Below are 19,781 nucleotides of genomic sequence, written 5' to 3' on the forward strand. Positions count from 1 at the left end.
TGACAGTTTTCAGGATTGGGCATAAATTAGACTGGTTCCCTCCCAAGTCTCTACTCTCCGGCAGAGTTGCCCGTTTAGACTTGTATTTTCGAAACGAAACCAAGCAGAGAGTGGGGAAATTACGGCAGGCAATCCAGTCTGACCTGAAACAAAGGGTCAGATAGATCAGAATGAGTTCCTAGTGGATCCTGGCCGATCCTGTAAATAATCGTCTTACCGTTCCAATATGACTGCGACAGGAGAGCTGCACGTGGAGTTGTTGTCAAAAGAGTTACAGGGTATATTGGAAAAATATCCAACGTTTACGCTACAAAAGGGACGTGAAAAGGTACATGTTTGGTTATATCAACAAGCAATACTTGGTTTATTTTAATGTCGCAAATCAGACGAGTGTGACATATTGTTATAAACTTATCATACCCACTAGTACTGTGGTCTAAGTCTCTCTAGTAAATGTTACTAGTCTCTAGACACTCTGTGAATCACAGGAGTTTGACTTTCTTTCAATCATAATATAAAACAAAACTTTGAAAATCACACATAACGTCAAACTCCTGTGGCACTCGTCGAATGACTCCTGTGGTATACTACTAGATTAGTGTCGGACAGGAATTTGATTGGTCTGTTAATTATTTTAGTCATTTTAACGCGCAACAAAAGTGTAAATTTCAAAGAATAGTAGTGTGCAGCCAGCCAGCCAGGATCGAACCCGCGACGCTGGGCTTACTGGTCCGCCGCTCTACCGACTGAGCTAAAGAGAAATTCCCCCCTTGCCCGAAGCTAGAAGCTTAAGGCGACCATATAACTATCTACAGTATTTACACTTAAAACCCTCCTGCTACAAAAGCTACGACTTTTAACGCGTTAAATGGATGAAGCTGTTTATCACATTAAATGCAAGCTAAGCAACATATTTAACTCGTTAAAATTCCAAGAAAACATTAAAATGTTAAGATTTGACACGTTAACGCATTAAAACTTATATTTACGCGTTAAATGGTAAAGTGTTAAATCTTAATGCATTAAAACTGTATGTGTGTTAAATGTTATGCTTAATACATTAAGAGCTAAAACGTTAAATGTATCTCATTTTTGACATGAACGGCCTTTCATGCTAAATTTTATATAAGTCAGTCGGAATCAAACAAGGAGCCTATGTATACTCACCAAAGGTCACAGTCAAAGGTCAAGGTCTTGTTGATCAATTAATAATGTCCAGGTGAGTGATACAGGCCCTATGGATGTCTTATTACTCTATAACCACATCATTATATACCATAACCTTGTTCATGTAGCACATTAATATACCGCCATTCCTGACACACTGTTTCAGATTCGATGTGAGCTGAGCGGTCATGAGATGCCATGTACCTATGAGACTGTCAGCAGCTACATCAGTGGTAAAAAGTTTCAGAGGCTGATAGCTCAACAAAACTATGACTATGAAAAGTACAAACAACACATAATCCCTAGTACAAAGAGGGGCAGGAAGTAAGTGATGCACCTGGCTTATGTTTTGGATCACCTATTTTTAGCCCACCATCATATCAGACGGTTGGCTTTTCAAATCTCCCATTGTTTTGTGGCTTGCAATTGTCTGTAAACATTTTTTACCTCACCTGCCCAAAGGGCAAGTGAGCCTATGCTGTGGTGTGGCATCCATCATTTGTCAATCCGTTATCTGTCAGCTTTTACCATTTAAACTTCTTCTCAATAACATTAAGAGGCCTAATTAGAAACCTGATATTGGGCTTGAAGCATGCTGGAGTGAGAGGCTACCAGGTTTGTTCAAATGTAAGTCAATGACCTACATTCAGTGTTGTTACTTTTCGGGTTGGTCTGAAATCAAAGATGTCTGTCATCTTGATCATTGGAAATGCTGACTTATTGATAAACTAATTAATATGTTTAAAAATGATTCTATGTATACATTTGGCTCTAGGGGAAGGTCAGCCTCCTTTAAGTTTATATTCTGATTAAAAAGCATAAATTTTACTATAAGATAAAAGAAGTTGTATTTATTATTTTGCAGACATCAGTTGTTTTGTTTGCTGACTTTAAGACATCTGAACAATTTACCAAACCACATCAAGAGCCATGTAGAGGGTAGACGGTTCCTCAAAGCATTCAGACGATGTAAGTGAGCACTGTGTCAGTGTGAAGTGTCCTATTTCCCAGTGTTAATTAGAACCTCCCTTTATGAGATATTTGTCTCTCCCTCTCACAGATAATTTCATTATAACTTTTATGGTATGTTTATGTAACTTACACTATTCTCAGGTTAACTGATACAGGCCCTTTCTGACATGTCACTAGTTTTCATTGTTCTGCATAGTCATCTGATCTGAGGGGTCAAGATCATATGTAGCCATCCTATTTTCTCCATCATTGTGTACGATTTTAAACTTCTACTCAAGTTCCACCAGTGGGATTTAGTTAAAACTTGTGTTATTATTTCTCCCTGCATTCTATCAATGGGATTTATAGAAATCTTCTAGGAAGGATTCAATGATACCCCTGACCCTGTGTTGTTATTTCTTGGTACAATACTGTATTGCACAATTGTTCTCAGTACTTTGTATGTATACTACACAAGTTCTAAGCCTAATTAAGTCCATTGGCCTCTTGTTCATATTCAAAGTATGATAAGTACGGTATCAGAATGTAACTGTTTACAGGGGAGGAATGCCAGAGGACAGGTGAGGTGTTCAAGCCTCTGACAGGCAAGAGAAAACTGGAGGAGGACTCCATTTCTCATCCAGACGAGGCTGATTCAGATGATGAGGAGAGTGAAACAGACAGTCTTAGTGACCTGTACCCAGGTACGTGTTATAACTCCAAGTCAGGTTAATATGTATGACCGCAGTGACCAGACAGGTAGGTGTTATGACCACTAGTCAGGTAAATGTATGATAACAGTGACCATACAGGTAGGTTTTATAATGCCTACTCGGGTAAATGTAACCATTTTGAAGAACACATTTACTACATTCTCTTTATTCATTACTAGGGTCTTTGGCCACTATGGCCATTTTAACCAAATCTTTTGATTAATAAAAAAAATTCCACCTATTGGATTAAGTTGACATTTGTCAGTAATGGTTCTAAGATTTTCATATCCATCGTTATTTTTCCAACTGGTCCAGATTCACATGAAAAATCCCATTTGTTCTCAGTACTACTTAACTGCTAGTAGGTATTACTATACAAGCTAGTACTAATGTCCTTATTGTCAGATTACTGTTAATACCTATGGGCCTCTTGTTTAATATTTCACCTCTTGTAACAGCTGCAGATTTCAAGGATGATGATGATGATGATGATGATGATGATAATGGTGATGAAGAGGACATGGACGATTCTGGCCAGGACGTAGATAACAATCATATGAAGAAGAATGGCAGAGTCTCCAATGACCCCCAGTCTGATTCTGATTTTGAATTTGAAAGTTTAGAGGAAGGACCTGGAGTTACATCAGAGAAATTGGATGTCTCAGTGAAGACAGAATCAAACAAAAGGAAATTAAAAAAGGTAATTAATTACTTTTCAATCAGAAGTGGCATTTGTTTTCCATCAAAGTTTTCGAGGTAATATATTTTCAGACCATTTTGAAATAAGACAATCCAACAATGGCCAATTCTCATGTTGAAGCTTTGAATGACTTTCAAGCACATCTGAATACAGCAAGTCTTGTTTTGACAGGCAGCTACTTTGAATTTTGGGAGTTTTTATTTGCAACTCATCTGGCCTGGTGAGAGGCCCCCCCCCCCCCCCCAAGTGGAAATATAGCAAAAAAAACCTTCTTCTTTAAGAATGACAGTATGTGATACACATTTGGTTTGGACCAGTGTGAGGAGAGCCAATTGAAAAAGTAGGAAAATATTTGTAATATATTATGTACAGTGTATTACCTACATTTTGCCATGATTACTGAAATAACTAGGTGAATGATTCTGGTCCTCTGGGCCTCTTGTCACCAAAAAAAAAAAAAAAAAATTGTACAAATCTTTGTTTATCAATTGATATTTAAATGAGATACATCATCAGGAGAGATGTGATTTTAATTTCAGGAAAAAACTCCAAAGAAACAGATAAAAAAAAAGAAATGATGGTGAAAACAACAGAAGAAATACAAAATAGCTTGTATCATTACAATTTTATCATCAGATGTCAGTGTTTTATCCCTTCACGTCAGAGGATATGAGGACAAGTGTTGTGGAGCTGCTCACGCTTGGTTGGGGAACAATAACACTAAATATATACTGACAGAGTGGGAGTGGAAACATTTCCTGATGACATGTTGAAGTTGTTATCTTCACCCTCTGAAAAGTTTAATTCCAACAAGGAAGACACAACAGTATAAAAGTTTAATTAAGTGATCTAATGGCTGGAGCCAAAATGGGTCAAATTATATTGTTCAATTTAGCCTTGATTGGAATATAAGATTGAAATTATATTATAAGATCCATTCATTCTGAACACAAATAAATACTTCATAGATGAAAGGGTTTGAAGGTTGTTTATTAAAGTTTCAAAACAGCATGTAATGGATTTATATTGGATATGCTTGAAAGGTGGTTTAATGAATATTTTACTCAGGGGCTGAAGGTCAGGGCCAAAATTTTCAAGGTCACCATTATGAAATATGTGACTATGTACACTATGTATACTACACAGGATCAATAACATGCTTCACATCACACACAGGATCATCAATATGCTTCACATCACACACAGGATCAACAATATGCTTCACATCACACACAGGATCAACAATATGCTGTGCATCACCCTTCACATTGCTTCATGTACTGAGTTTTGCATTGGTTATGCTTGATTTAACAAAAAAAAAAACCAACAGAGGTAATTTTTGGCATTTCAATGCATCAACACAAAACACTACATCATGATTCACCATTGCATCAGTGAATCATATCATCTCTATCAGAAATATTGTTGAAAATACTTTTACCTGAAACAACATTAACATGAAAACGTCAACATTATTCCTAACTTGCTATGTGAGTGATTCAGGCCCTTTGGGTCTCTTGTTAAGCATCATGAGTTGATTTGCCACTGGAAATATTTCCAATCTGGTTGGAATTATCAGTGGGAGTATGTCAGTATACACATATTGGCCCTGACTGACTCCCAGGGGCTGATGGGAGAGGCTGAAATGAGTCAAATTGACAGACTAATTGAAATATCTATAAGCTTATTCTCAAGACACAGTTATGGTAGAATCAAAATTATGAAGTTCACGGTCCGGTGGTCTCGCGTTTCCCTCAGGGGAAGGGGGAAAATTTCCTTAAGTTTATGTAGGGAAATGGCAATTTTTAGCTTCCTTTTTGTGTCGCCAGAAAAAGGCGACATATAGGTATCACTATGTCGGCTTCGGCGGTGTTGGCGTCATCGTCCGCACAATGGTTTCCTTGCAATAACTTGAGTTCCCTTGGGCCAATCAAACTCAAACTTCATGCAGTGCTTCTTTACCAAAAGTGCTTGCTTAGGCTTGCTTTTCAGGTTTGAAGATCAAAGGTCAAGGTCACTGTTACTATATATAAAAAAAATGTTTCCATGTGAAAACCCAAGTTTTCCTTTGCCAGTCAGGCTCAAACATTCATACAGTGTTTCCTTACCAAAAGCGTCTGCTTAGATTGCTTTTCAGGTTCAAACATCAAAGGTCATTATTATTATAAATAGAAAATTTGTTTCTATGTGATAACTCAAGTTTTCCTTTGCCAATCAGGCTCAAACTTCATATAGTGCTTCCTTACCAAAAGCGTCTGCTTAGATTGCTTTTCAGGTTCAAATGTCAAAGGTCATTGTTACTATAAATAGAAAATAGGTTTGCTTGCAATAACTTGAGGTTCCTTGGGCCAATCAAACACAAACTTGATTCATTGCTTTCTTACAGGAAGTGCTTGCTTGTTTAAAATTCATCTCCTAACTTGCTACGCAGGCAATACATCTACTTCCATGGAATTCTTGTATGACTAGACATGATTCAGAGGGGGTAGGGTGGTTACTAGGGAAGTGTTGCCATCTATTGCAATTTCTCAGCATCAATGAACAATATGTACAAACATTAACACAATAGATAATTGATAAATTAGGATAAAATGAGGACAAATACAATACAGAATCAACGTTTTTACAACAAAAGCGAGATTTCAATTGAAAAATACAAACTTTTGACCTCTTTTTCTTATCCGAAAAAAAAATGGTTCCAAATATGACCATTTGAAAAATTTTAGTATCAGAATGCAATCTTTAACAAAATTTTAGTTTCAAAATACATCCTATCCTTTTAAACCAATTTTCTTTCAAAATTCAATCTTTTAGAAAAAATGATTTCAAATTACAATCTTTCTTTAATACTTTTACAAAGAAATACGTGTATTCGAAATGTTAAATTTTTGAAGGGAAAATTTCCATTAATCGATTTCAGCCATTGCGTTTAACGCAACGAACAAAAATCAACCAGTCATATTCAGCCAATCAGATTTAAGCAACAAAATCTGTGAAGCAATCGAATTTTGCCCAGTCAGATTTAAGGAACGAAATCTGTCAAGCCATCAAATGTCGCCCAATCAGATTTAAGCAACGAAATCTGTCGACCAGTCAGATTTGAGCAACGAAATCCGTCAACCAATCAGATATAAGCATGAAATCAGATTTAGGTGTTAAAGTCAACACTGCGAAACAAGGTCAAGTGGAATGCAGCATGTTGCGACTGGCAATAGGGCAGACAATTTTGTAACATTTGACGAGTTTATAATGGCGGTTAACTAGCAAAATTTCACCAGCAGTGCACCTCCTGTATGTACTGTACCATAGAAAAAACTTTACAACAAAATATCTGCAACTGGTCTAGCTAGTCTTCGGCAGTATGCTTCAGTGAGGTAGCACTATAAATCGGCAAAAGTTCCGGCCTATCACAAGGAGACTTAACACGAACATACCGCAGCCTCCCAAAACACACATACGCACTCACCACACGCATGCATGTTGCACGCACAGGAGGCCGTCCTTAAATGACCTTAGCTGTTATTAGGACGTTAAACAAAATAAACCAAACCAAACATATATCCCAACTTCTGAAATAACCGATCGTCCTTTATAAAAACATTGGTTTGCTCAAAGGCGCCTGCATCCGGTTATTATATTTATTGGGAAAACACTAGCCCCAACTCTTACTACATATCAACATGAAATTCAAAGTTAATCGAATAGTTTAACTTTAGCAAAGCGTCGTATGGAAAATGACATAGATGTTCCATTCTCTGAATTCTGAAGAAAGAAAAAAAAGAGAGAGAAAAAAAAGGTATCGATAGGCCACTTGTCATGTTTGAACAAACACAGACAGACTGGTATGGTAGTATACTACAATTGTCACTTCTCTGAACATTATCTGCTAAATGTATCATCATTATTTCAGTTAAGGCTGCATGTTACCTTGCTGTGAAAAGCTTTGACTTTTGATACCTTCAAAAGACTTAAGGCTGTATGTATTTATCAACACAACTCAAGCGGTCAATGGCCATGTGTTTTTAATTATCAATGCAACAATGATGGTCTGGCTACAAAATGTAAAAGTGACCAGTACAACAAACACGAAATCAATTGTTATAAAAAACGGCTGAAATTGCGCGAGGGGTCAGTGTGGGAGGAAACCGGAATACCCGGAGAAAACCCACGTGGTCGGACCCGACGACCCGATGGCCTGATCCACATGCCATTATCACAAACACTGATGACGTCATTCTCACAACTTCCAAAACCATCGACTATAATCGGTATTCTTGATCTGTAATGGAAAAAAGGTTAACCAAGTATTTTCACATAAAATATCGCACGTCAACATATTTTCCGGCTGCTGTACATCTATATACAATACCAATATTTTTACCTAGATTTCAAGTAAATAAAATAACCGCATCCCGTAGAAAATCTATCGTACATGGCCTCTATATTTTGTAAAGGCTATCCGCGCTGCATCCTGAACTCCTGAAGGAATTTACAATAACCCTTGAATCGTTTCTATTTCGGAGACAATACCCGATGAGTTTAGGATGGTTTGCGTTTTATCCATCTTTCATCTTTGTTTTACCGTTCTAGCCGTTTCTTCATCAATAACGCTTGGACGTTTGCATTAACACGTGTCGGTATGGCAGGCGGAGTCAATTCGACGACATTGCCAATTGACCAAATTCCATGTAAAACATTTAATCAGCGTGCGAATTGCTTCTTTTGTCCCTTTTCCTTCACTCACCCCAACCTGTTCATGTGCGTCTTTGCATTCTGCATAGAAAGGAAATCGTCATACGAACTTACCAATTACTATGCACCGTTTAACGTAACATCATCATCATCATCATCATCATCATCATCATAATCATCATCATCATCATCATCATCACCACTTATACATACCTAGCCATAACTTATACATACCTAGCCATCACTTATACATACCTAGCCATAACTTATACATACCTAGCCATAACTTATACATACCTAGCCATCACTTATACATACCTAGCCATAACTTATACATACCTAGCCATCACTTATACATACCTAGCCATCACTTATACATACCTAGCTATAACTTATACATACCTAGCCATCAATTATACATACCTAGCCATCACTTATACACACCTAGCTATAACTTATACATACCTAGCTATAACTTATACATACCTAGCCATAACTTATACATACCTAGCCATAACTTATACATACCTAGCCATAACTTATACATACCTAGCCATCACTTATACATACCTAGCCATAACTTATACATACCTAGCCATAACTTATACATACCTAGCCATCACTTATACATACCTAGCCATCACTTATACATACCTAGCCATAACTTATACATACCTAGCCATCACTTATACATACCTAGCCATCACTTATACATACCTAGCCATCACTTATACATACCTAGCCATAACTTATACATACCTAGCCATAACTTATACATACCTAGCCATAACTTATACATACCTAGCCAAAACTTATACATACCTAGCCATAACTTATACAAACCTAGCCATCACTTATACATACCTAGCCATCACTTATACATACCTAGCCATAACTTATACATACCTAGCCATCACTTATACATACCTAGCCATAACTTATACATACCTAGCCATCACTTATACATACCTAGCCATCACTTATACATACCTAGCCATCACTTATACATACCTAGCCATAACTTATACATACCTAGCCATCACTTATACATACCTAGCCATCACTTAACAAAAGCATGATCTTTGACCTCTCCACGTTTGATTTTGTCCTTGCTAGACCAGATGGTTTCCAGACTTCCACAATAACCTTTTTACTTAGCATGGCCACGGGGCATTTCCGGAGTGGCAGCGAGAATATCTAAACGCGAATCAACAAAGTTAGCTTTGTCCCTTTTGCGAGATTTAGAAGGCTTCCACAAAGTTCTTCTTTTTATTTGGCAATGGGACAGTTCCGCAATGGGTACAGCGTGAAGGACCTGTACTAGCATATTGTATGTCAAAACAATCTTTGGAATACAAGGGTTCCGTCCAAACAGACGTAATTTCTCTGCTGAATTGAATTAAAGCGAATGCTATGGAAGACGACTGCAATCCATTGTACTTACGGTACGGGCTCTCCATTCCTGGAATATTGGAACAAATGACTGAAAGTACATAACGCTCAATCAAACGAATAACCTCTCTCTCTCTCTCTCTCTCTCTCTCTCTCTCTCTCTCTCTAATCGATGACGGTCATAAGGACACACAGAAGGTTACAGAACAGCGTTTTCACAGGAGAAACGGAATTTTGAAATGCATACGTTTTTTTTTTAACTGTAGCCTGTTCCATTTTAACTTTCATTTATAAGATTTATCTCATTCGATACTTGCCCATATTAGATCCGCTGTTAATGGACAGATTCTCTCAGCCTCTGTTCCCGTAAGATAATACAACATTGCTGTGACATATCCTGGTTCGGGCTCCACACTACACACACAAAATTACAAAGTTAAGACGATTTTTATAACACAACGATATTCAAAAATGTTTTTCTCTATACATCATGTCAGTATGTAAAAAGAGAATAAAATGAATTTGAATTTGAATTTGAAAACGCCAGAAACGCCATAATAGACGTTAACTTGAGTATACCGTGATATGCATTTGAAACCGATGAAAAAAAAAAAATATATAAAAAGTGTTCAAACTTACCACGTGAAGTACAGGTAGAGAGCAGGAAATTGGTGCAAGACACTCAGCGTTGCCACATACGTCAGGAACAACCTGCTGTCCATCGTGGTAATCCAAGATTTCACACAAAATATAAATATTACGAGAGAGATTTATCAACTCCTCCTTCACCAATTGCTAAGCAGCTTAGCAACGCTTAGCAACAAGTATTATTATTATTATTATTTCTTTATTTACTCCAAATTGAAGAGTTAAAAAAGAAATATACATTGCTGTCACAAATGGGTTCAATGAATCCAACACTTCACGAAAGTCAGTAAGAGTTTTACATTAATGTAAGGGAGATGGTGTACACGTATTGTTACAACAACATTCTAGGATACTGTTTGTGCACTTGCACAATCTTAAGTCCGAACAATCAGTATTTGAGTCAAGGAAGAGTTGTACATGCGCATGCAAGTATATTTTGTTCTCGATCCTCTTGACAACTAGAAATAGTTAACTAACAACAGCTTCCATGCGCAATGATGCAATATATTGTGTTTATAGAATGGAAACAAGATTCATTTCTGAATATTCATTGCAAATTGAGGTTGAAACGAAAGGCATCCTGACCTCAAAAACCCCATGCAAATCTGACAGTCTATCGAGTACAATGAACACACTGTGGAAAAAGTACATGTAGCGTCATTAAAGAGATATTCATTCATGTTTTGCTCTTTACTTTGTCACTGTCTTTTACATCTCTTGGTATCACCCCAAAATGAAGTTTCGATTGATAATGAAATGCCTAAGTTCTCTCCCAGTGATATAATCTGTACCACAAAGCAGTATGTGGAAGGTAAATAAATGCGTGGTTTATAACTTTTGTTATATAAACTGAACATTACTATGTAGTGACAGTATTTGTGTAGTTCATACCGAGTGCGTCCCTACCTTAGCTGTTAATAGGACGTTAAACAAAATAAACCAAACCAAACCAAACCTTTATCGGTTTCGTACCAGTTGTACCGGTATCATTTTATTTTGAGATGCAAAAATTATCCTATTCTGAGAGTAAAATACATAAAAGCAAATTACTGGCGAAATCCTTCCATGTACAAACGTATACGTTTGACCCTCATTGGTATACGGTTTCATTCCTCAACCTCAGACTACGACAACGTCAACTGATGAGCAACGTTGATACGAGTGTTCGGCCTTCGTCTTATCCATCTGTCCAACTCGTCCTATACATGTTCTATCGGGGAGAGGTCCATGGATAAAACTTTCACAGACGATAGTGTGGTTTCTTATCTGATAATTACATCATTAATACATTCTACAACACCTGTTTATTTCCCGTAAAGCGGGAAATATCTCATTGTGTTTCATTTTCCCTTTAGTACACCTACAACTATAGTACATGTAGATCTACTGCAAATGGTATCTATATTACAAAATGTGTAGTTTGAAAAATGGAAAAGAACTGTTTTATTTGCTTACTTAAATATTGTAGAATCCTAGAAATGTGTTAATGTATATATTGTACAATTGTAAAATATGTAAAACGTTTATATGCATAAATCAACAAAACAACAACATATTGATCTGAATTTGTGGGTCGCCATATTAATCTAACGGACGACGTCATCTCCACGCTAATATATTTGCTACAAATCCTTTCCCACTCCCATCAATAAATTTTGCTGATTTTCCATTGGAAATAATTCAAACTTAGGTACATGTAGAATTATCAGTATTGGATGGCTGTTTGATGGTATGTACTATAGTGGCCTGGCTGACCTCCAGGGGCTGATGGGAGGAGCCAAAATGGATAAAATTGACTAGCCTCAAACATCAAATACAATATACATTCACATGTACTTATATAAAGATGGAATGGTGCTTTACCAAACTTGTGAATTTCTTTAATCTAGAGTCCCCCATTTACCTCTGGGAAGGGGTAAAATTAACAATAGTTTAGAGAAATTATATTTTTTAGGATAATTTAGTGAAATGCCGTTGAAAATAAAATTCGGTCAGAATTAATATCAGTATGGGATGACAGTTTGGTGGTATATTGTATGCCCTGACTGACCCCTAGGGGCTGACGGGCGGGGCCAAAAAAAGTCCATATATGTGCCTCTTAGCTTGTTTTTGTATCCGTCGGTACAAATAACTTGAATGAAGTAAACTATATTGGTCTCAATATTGGTATTTACAATATTAATATTGCATCGTCGGATACCCACGGTTGATTGCATTATACGCTTCGCTAACCCAACTGTACTCCTATACGTATATGAAGTCTTATTCCACCTGATTACATTGGTGGATATTGCGACAGCCTGTCAAAAGTAACCCAACTGTAGCGTAGCATTAACGTTGTGCAACCAACCGTTGGTATCCGACGATGCAATATTGTAGCTAAAAAGGATATGATACATATTCTTATTGATCTTCAGTGATGTGTTGCGATATCACTAACATAAAAAAAACTTAACTCTGTCAATTTTGTATTTTTCATTTTATAGCTTTAAGTACTGCATATGGTCCCAGATGTCTTCCCAGGCGGTACCGGACACTCACGGGTATTACCGGGATCTACCGGACTGTAATTAGTATCATCATTATTTAGAGTTATCTTCTCTTGGTATCCGGTAAAATGATCAAAACATGGAGAGCCTGTCTATATCTCGTCGTAAAGTGTGAAATGCATCGCTGCATCCATTTATTTCTATAACCGAAGTAGGTATACCACAGTATAAAACACATTAGTTTTGTTTCTAAGGGAGACAACATGTGGCTGATTCCAGACTTAAAACGATTCGTTAGGCTGATACTGTACATGTTGGCCTAGCAGACGGCCATTTCAGATGGAGTCGTAATCAGAGACGTGTACTGGAGATCAATGTTTGCATTAATTAAACACATTTGCATGTTTGCTGCATAACAGATAAACTGTATTACATATCCCCATGTTCCTGCAATCCAGCTAGCGCTAATGACTGCAGTATTTACAGACAAAACGTGGGAAAATGGTGCAATCCATTAACTACATTATTTTCCCACAGTGCATTATTTGCCCGCAGTTTCTGACAATATTGACGTCGTCTGGCAGCTGATATCACACGTGTTTAAAGGTCTATAGTGAGCTGTAAATATTGTTTTGGTAATCACGTTTGTATATAAATGTACGTATACATTGATTGAACAACTTATGGATTTTAGGTTTGACATTATCAATCTCAATATATCCGGTGCTTGCATTGGTACCAGTGATCTGGTGATTTCTTATTATATTTCTGTCAATCAGAAAATGGGTTTCTGATACACAGCAACGACAGTGGCAGGGGATTATGTCTGTTTGGTTAGTTAGCTGTAGCCTGTTTCCATTGGCACATTGTTTTCTTCCAGCATTCAAAACAACATAATTTGTTATCAACATTATAATAAAAGATCTACATAGCTTAATATGTTGTTTATATTACTGAACTTGTAAATTATGTTGATATGATATGTTTTTATATAAGAGATCTTAATTGATGACCTAGGCAAGTTTCGTGTTGAACAATATCATGTTAAGACTTCCTTATCATAAATCAAGCAGTAAATCCAGTGAGTGTCAAATGCATAATTACATAACAATAACTTATATCTCCAGGCATAAATCAGATAAAACATCAATCTGTCAGTGATTGCCTGTTAAATCGAAAAATGACATCTATTATCTTCATTCTTAATGCAAAAATAAATGAAGCAGAATTTTCTTAGTACTATAACTTCAACCAATAACTATAGGCCTACCAGTGTATGATCTCTTATAGGAATACTTCCTGTTGTGAAATAGGAAGTTGAAACTGATAATGATGATTATACCAGGCAGTATTCAAACAGTGAAGTGCAATGTATACATGTAAATACAAACTATGACTTTTAACATGAAGCAATTTTGAAATAAAATCCTTCTGTAGAATTATAGAGTGTGCCTTTGTGGGTTGTGTGTAGTGGGCCTTTTGTTATACTAGTTTTAAAGTCTAAATATGTAGGATGTCATTTTCAATCATTGCATAATATAATTGTCCATATTTTAACATCAATTTCTGACTGATGCAGCCAATTTAAAATGCCCAAGGGCGTATTACACTAGTCACATGAAAAATATTACATGTATGAATTCACTGGATTACTGACTGGTTATGTAATTAAGGGTGTTGTCATCTTGTTTTATCAGTATGGTCATAGTCCTGTAACATATTACTTTTGCTTAAAGCCTGATAGTTGTATATCACTCTGTATATTGCAGGAATGAGGATTTTGCTGAGGCCTGCATGCCTACGGAGGACTAAATGCCTAATCAAGTTTGGGTGTAGGCCATCAGACTGGTGGCAGCGGATATCCTATTACTTCAGCAAACTGGTAACAATCTTGTTTATTAGCTCACCTGCGAGTGAGTTCATGTCATGGTGCAGAATCCGTTGTTCAACTGTTTGTCTTCTGTCAGTATTTCCATTCAAAGAACCAAGAAGCCCAGCTGCAGCATGCTGGGATGAACAACCTTAATTTTCTTTCAAGGTCACAGGGGTTAATATGTTTTCAATAACCAAGATGCACATGCACATGGATATGATATTAGACCAGTAGCATGCTGGGATGAATGGCTACCAAGTTTTTTCATATGAATGACCTTGACCTATATTCAAGGTCACAGGAGTCAAATATGATAAAATCTTTAACAACTTTTTCAATAACCAAGTGGCTGAGAGATGTGATATTTGACCAGTAGTGTGCTGGAATATGAATAAATTTTGTAGTTTTACCGAAAATGTTGAAACGTATTCAGTAGATGTTTTCCAAGATGCATACGATTTCAGAAATGCATAACGCTAGCGAAATGTGAAGACTAAATGAACCTGAACTTTGTGAATCAACTCCAGGTCAATATATTTAGGTAAACAATGATTGCACAGGCGCATTCGTCTCCGGATGTTTTGATATTTTTGCCCTTCCATGTTCATTCCAAAATGGCTGACATTATAACATACCGTATTTGACCCAATAAGGGCGCAGGGCGCGGGAAATCAGTGTTCGAAAGTAAAGGTGGTCCGATGGCCCGAGGCTATAGAAACCTGGCCGGTCTATGTAAAATGTCTAAGTGTTGGCCCGATTGGCTATGTAAAGTTTCGAGTCCTGACATACATTATAATTACAATTCATGTAAACAACATTCCAATATTTTCTGACAAACGATCATATGAAATCAGAACTTACAACTGAGGTGTTTTCACTGAGAACAGCACATTATTGGCTTCAAACATTTGAGTGAGTATGAACTGGAGGATCCAAGCGTTTGCGTGACATAGTTATGCTATTTCAACAATATGTATTTGACTTGGGCTATGGGATTTCAATTTTCTGTAGACCAATTGTCTAAGGAATTTTCATATATACTTTCATACACTGGGTAATTGACAGTGGGGTGCCCTTATTAAGATTAGTTATTCTGAAGTTTTATGAAACAGACTATACCTTATAGCAGAATACCCAAGGCTGTGGAAATGGTTTTACAATGTCTTTTACTAGCTTTCTGTTCTGAACAAAAGTTATTTATCAACAAGAATGAAGTCTTTTACTTTATCTTCAAATAAAGATGGTAAGTTATTATTTGTATGTGTGTTTAGTTTTGGGTGGTCTTTGCACTGACATGTCATCTGTAGGAATATTAATAGACAAAATCATTAAATGTGGCGAAAACTTGTGTTCCAGTTACTTAATTTGCTGAAGAAAATTGAGCACATAAAGTAGCAAAACTTTTCACATGAATTGTTACTTTTGAATACCATTTTGACACTCAGTCAAAGATTTATTTCCTTGAAAAAAGGTAGGGGCACCCTTATTAGGGCAGGCACCCTTATTAGGTCAAATACGGTAGGTCTACAAATATGTCCACAATTTTACTTGAATGTGTAAAATATATTTACTAGAATGTTACATAATTATCAACTAGATGTGTATTTCTGTAATTTAGAGAAAGACATCTATCAAAAACAGCATTCGAGACGATACATTGTATCATACATAGGCTACGTGTTTGGGAGATAATACTGTGTACAGGCTTACAATTAAAGTTAGGTGGTATTTGTGGTCAAGTTGACTAGTCACAGCGTTAACGTTGCCACCCATTTCCAAATACCATTTTCCTTTGACGAAAACGACCAATAAATCAAATACAAATGATAATTTCTTGTTGTTATATGCACGTGGTTGCTTGTTGTAGCCGATACTTAGAACGTATTACTGTTGTAAGGGAGGTAACTGCAAGATTAAGGAAATCAAATGTTAAACCAATTTGATTGGCGGATCTTGCATGACTTTGGCATGGGGTTTACAACCGAAGTGACAGATTACTATAGAAATATTTAAAGGATATCAACATTTATGAATACGTGTGGTTGGCAGTTGTAGTCATGTTTGAAATGAACAATTGTGTAGCTTGTTTTTATTTCTGTAAAGACGAGAATATACGAACAGACGAGCGGTTTGGGTATTTACTGAAACGGACTTGGAAATAACGAAACGAAGAAAAATAGGGCTTAAATTGACATTATTTTCAGAGAATTTACCCAAATATATGTTCTTTAATGCCCAACTGTATCATATGTAAAATATTAGGGGTTTTTTTGACCGAGAAGTATTTTAAATTGATTTTTTAATCATTCGCGATTCCAGCCCGATTGTCGTCAGAGTTGAATTACTGAAATGGCTGATAGTGGACCCGAAATCGATTTTTTACGAGAGAGTGAACCCAATACAGTAATCTTTGGTGTTTATAGAGGTCATATGAAAAACATTTTTTATTCATTTACCTGGAAGTATTTTGAAATAATTTGCAAAATACCGAATTAACGTCTAAATTTTCAATTGTGACGAACTACTAAAACGGTGTTAATTCCACCTTAAATTGTCCGTTTTTGAAGAGAATGGACCCTAGATATTATTCTTTGATATACAACTTAGAAATTTCTAAAAGATGAGGGTTTTAAATGACCTTGAAGTGTTTGAATTTTCTAAATCCTCTCTATTTTGGCATAAGGCGTGAGTAAAAAAAAAGAGCCGGAAAACGGAAATCCGGATTATCTAAAAACAAATGCAAAAATACTTATAAATATGATATTCACTTAATTTGATATTCAGGTTTATTGTTATTTGTAGTTTTATAACTTCTGAAATATTGTGATTGATTCTCTATATAATATTGCTGTGGAACTTGTGTTATTTCTTAAACAAATTCATTTTAATAATTTGTAAATTTTAAATTTTCATCAAGTCATGATCAAGACTTGAAATTCTCACTACTCCATACTTCAAACACGGAGTAATCAATGAAAATTGAAGTCAAGGCAATGAGTTAATAGTTTCCTTAGATATTTTTTCAATATACAACAAATGTTCAGATGACTATTTGTGCCGTGCTGTCACAAGATTTCAAATACAATTCTAAAATTGAATTAGTATGTAAATATATATGTACTCAAAGTCATGCCTGTAGATAGCGGTACGTATACTTATTGCCTACATCTAATGCTTACTTGTGTGAACAATAAATCAATAACAAAATTGTTCATATATTTCTATTTGACTTCACAAATTATGCGGTGTGCGATCTGAATGAAGGGAATAAACGATGTATTAAATTATTTTTATGAAATATTCAAGTCATAGATCAGTCTCTTTTAAAAATATTGATTTCGGGTCCATTTTGGTAATTCAACTATGACGGCAATCAGGCCGTGAATCGCGAATGATTAAAAAATTAATTTAAAATACTTCTCGGTCATATATAAACCCCTAATATTTTACATATGATACATTTGGACATTGGAGAACATATAATTGTGTCCATTCTCTGAAAATAATGCCTATTTAAGCACTAATTTTCTCCATTTTGGTAATTTCCAAGTCAGTTCAAGTCTGTTCCCCCAACCCATTTTTTTTAATTTGATTATTCTATCATGGTAGAAAGTACAGAATAGAGCTTCATAAATATATTTTCAAAATTACTAATTGAATATGACATTTTACATAAACCTCACATGACCGAAGGTGAACTAAAACTTGCAAATCTCCTCTGTATCATTCCAATTTTGATATATATGTAAATACACGTATAGATATAGACTTGAATTTCCTGTCGTAGTTGTACCGAGAGAAATATTTATAATATATGTACAATTCGTATCCATGTATGTAAATACATTGCGATCCAGGTATTCATATCATCTTATAGACGACTTCCACAATGATCATGCCAGGGTATCGGGCCGACCACCACTGCACCATTGAAATGTTCTTTTTAAGAACACCGATGTGGTGCAGCGGTATAAGCTGCGGGTATTTCTGGCAAGGCGATTTGGTGCCGTAGATCTTGAGTTCGAGGCCCGGTCAGGGCACGAGTCAAAAGTTGTCTTCCTTCGTCATTTGTGTTACTATGTTATATAATATGTTAATACACGAATATATATAGATATATATATGGAATGCTTCACAAATTAGCGTACAGTTATGGAATCTTATAACATCCCCAAAAATGTTCTCTCCACATAAACCTGTGATTTGTACAATTGCAATGCTGAACTATGTGGTTCAGTATGATTGTATGATCAACATTGGAAAGGGACAATAAATAGGGAATGTGTCATCCCCTCGGATTGACTTCTGTAATCTTTGTGATCAGGTTTGAAGTTGAAAACGAAGCTTGAAGTGTTGTTTTTCCTGTTAACTGAATTTTTCGATGAAGATACAGTCTCTATCTGGTTGTTATCCTTTTATCACATTGTTTACAATAATTATACCAGGAGTATATCTTCTCATATAAAGATTAATTAACATCAAATGATTCCTGAACAAAAGGACTCAAGTTCTTTTTTTGAAGTGCCATACATGCATGAGTACAGTTTCAATACGATACATTCCTAATTCAAGTCTTGATTAGCAGCTCTTGTTTTGGTTTTTAGTAATTCTTTATGCATGTTTCATCATATTAAGTTAAAATATGCCTAACTAACGATGGAACTAGCCTAAATTTAGTACATATTAGAAGTTGGCATCAATAAGGTCCCTACTGTATAATAACTGATTATACCTTCCCGAAAAAAGGAAGACTTATTATATTTTTATCCATCCAAGATAGATCAACATACTTCCAATTATAGCACTTACAGAAACATGTGTACAATCATATCAGAACAGCTCCAAACATTTCAAATTATTAGGGCCCCGCATCGAGAGATGCGGGTGCCCTATAGTAATCAGGTTGTCCGTCCGTCCGTCTGTCCATCTGTCCGTCCGTCCCTCCGTCCGTCTGTCCATCCGTCCGTCTGTCCGCTTTTTTTCTTCTGCACAAAAATGATTGAAGGAAATAAAGGATTTGTATCAAATTCGAACTGATGATTCCTCATGCATCCTAGATCAGATGTGTAGTATTTCATGCAAATCGGATTCAAAATGGCTGTTAGGCGGCCATATTGGATTTTAACATTAACATGAAAATACTGGATCTTTGTTGT

The 19,781-nt window shown here is 36.1% G+C and overlaps 2 protein-coding genes across 2 annotated transcripts in view; both read left to right on the forward strand.

The window, feature by feature from the left end:
- The first annotated feature begins 44 nt into the window (after positions 1-44).
- On the forward strand, positions 45-4,542 carry LOC117322141 (surfeit locus protein 2-like). The gene is made up of 6 exons (XM_033876907.1): positions 45-328; positions 1,334-1,491; positions 2,033-2,136; positions 2,679-2,822; positions 3,290-3,531; positions 4,071-4,542. Exons 1-6 carry the CDS (start codon positions 227-229, stop codon positions 4,107-4,109), a joined length of 789 nt encoding a protein of 262 aa, XP_033732798.1. The 5' UTR covers positions 45-226; the 3' UTR covers positions 4,110-4,542.
- Positions 4,543-12,875: 8,333 nt separating this feature from the next.
- LOC117322142 (divergent protein kinase domain 1B-like) overlaps positions 12,876-19,781 on the forward strand; it is a 29,359-nt gene continuing 22,453 nt past the window's right edge. Inside the window, exons 1-2 of the mRNA XM_033876908.1 lie at positions 12,876-12,963; positions 14,522-14,634. Of these exons, the coding sequence (XP_033732799.1) occupies positions 14,524-14,634 (111 nt within the window). The 5' untranslated portion in view covers positions 12,876-12,963; positions 14,522-14,523. The remainder of the gene's footprint in view (positions 12,964-14,521; positions 14,635-19,781) is intronic.

Source organism: Pecten maximus, chromosome 2 (genome assembly GCF_902652985.1).
Source record: "Pecten maximus chromosome 2, xPecMax1.1, whole genome shotgun sequence".
In the NCBI taxonomy this organism is placed as follows: Eukaryota; Metazoa; Mollusca; class Bivalvia; order Pectinida; family Pectinidae; genus Pecten; species Pecten maximus.

Coding starts and splice junctions, on each gene's coding strand:
- LOC117322141 (XM_033876907.1), top strand. CDS start 227: ATGACTGCGACAGGAGAGCTGCACGTGGAGTTGTTGTCAAAAGAGTTA. Junction 329..1,333: donor TACAAAAGGGACGTGAAAAG/GTACATGTTTGG, acceptor ACACTGTTTCAG/ATTCGATGTGAGCTGAGCGG. Junction 2,137..2,678: donor CCTCAAAGCATTCAGACGAT/GTAAGTGAGCAC, acceptor AACTGTTTACAG/GGGAGGAATGCCAGAGGACA.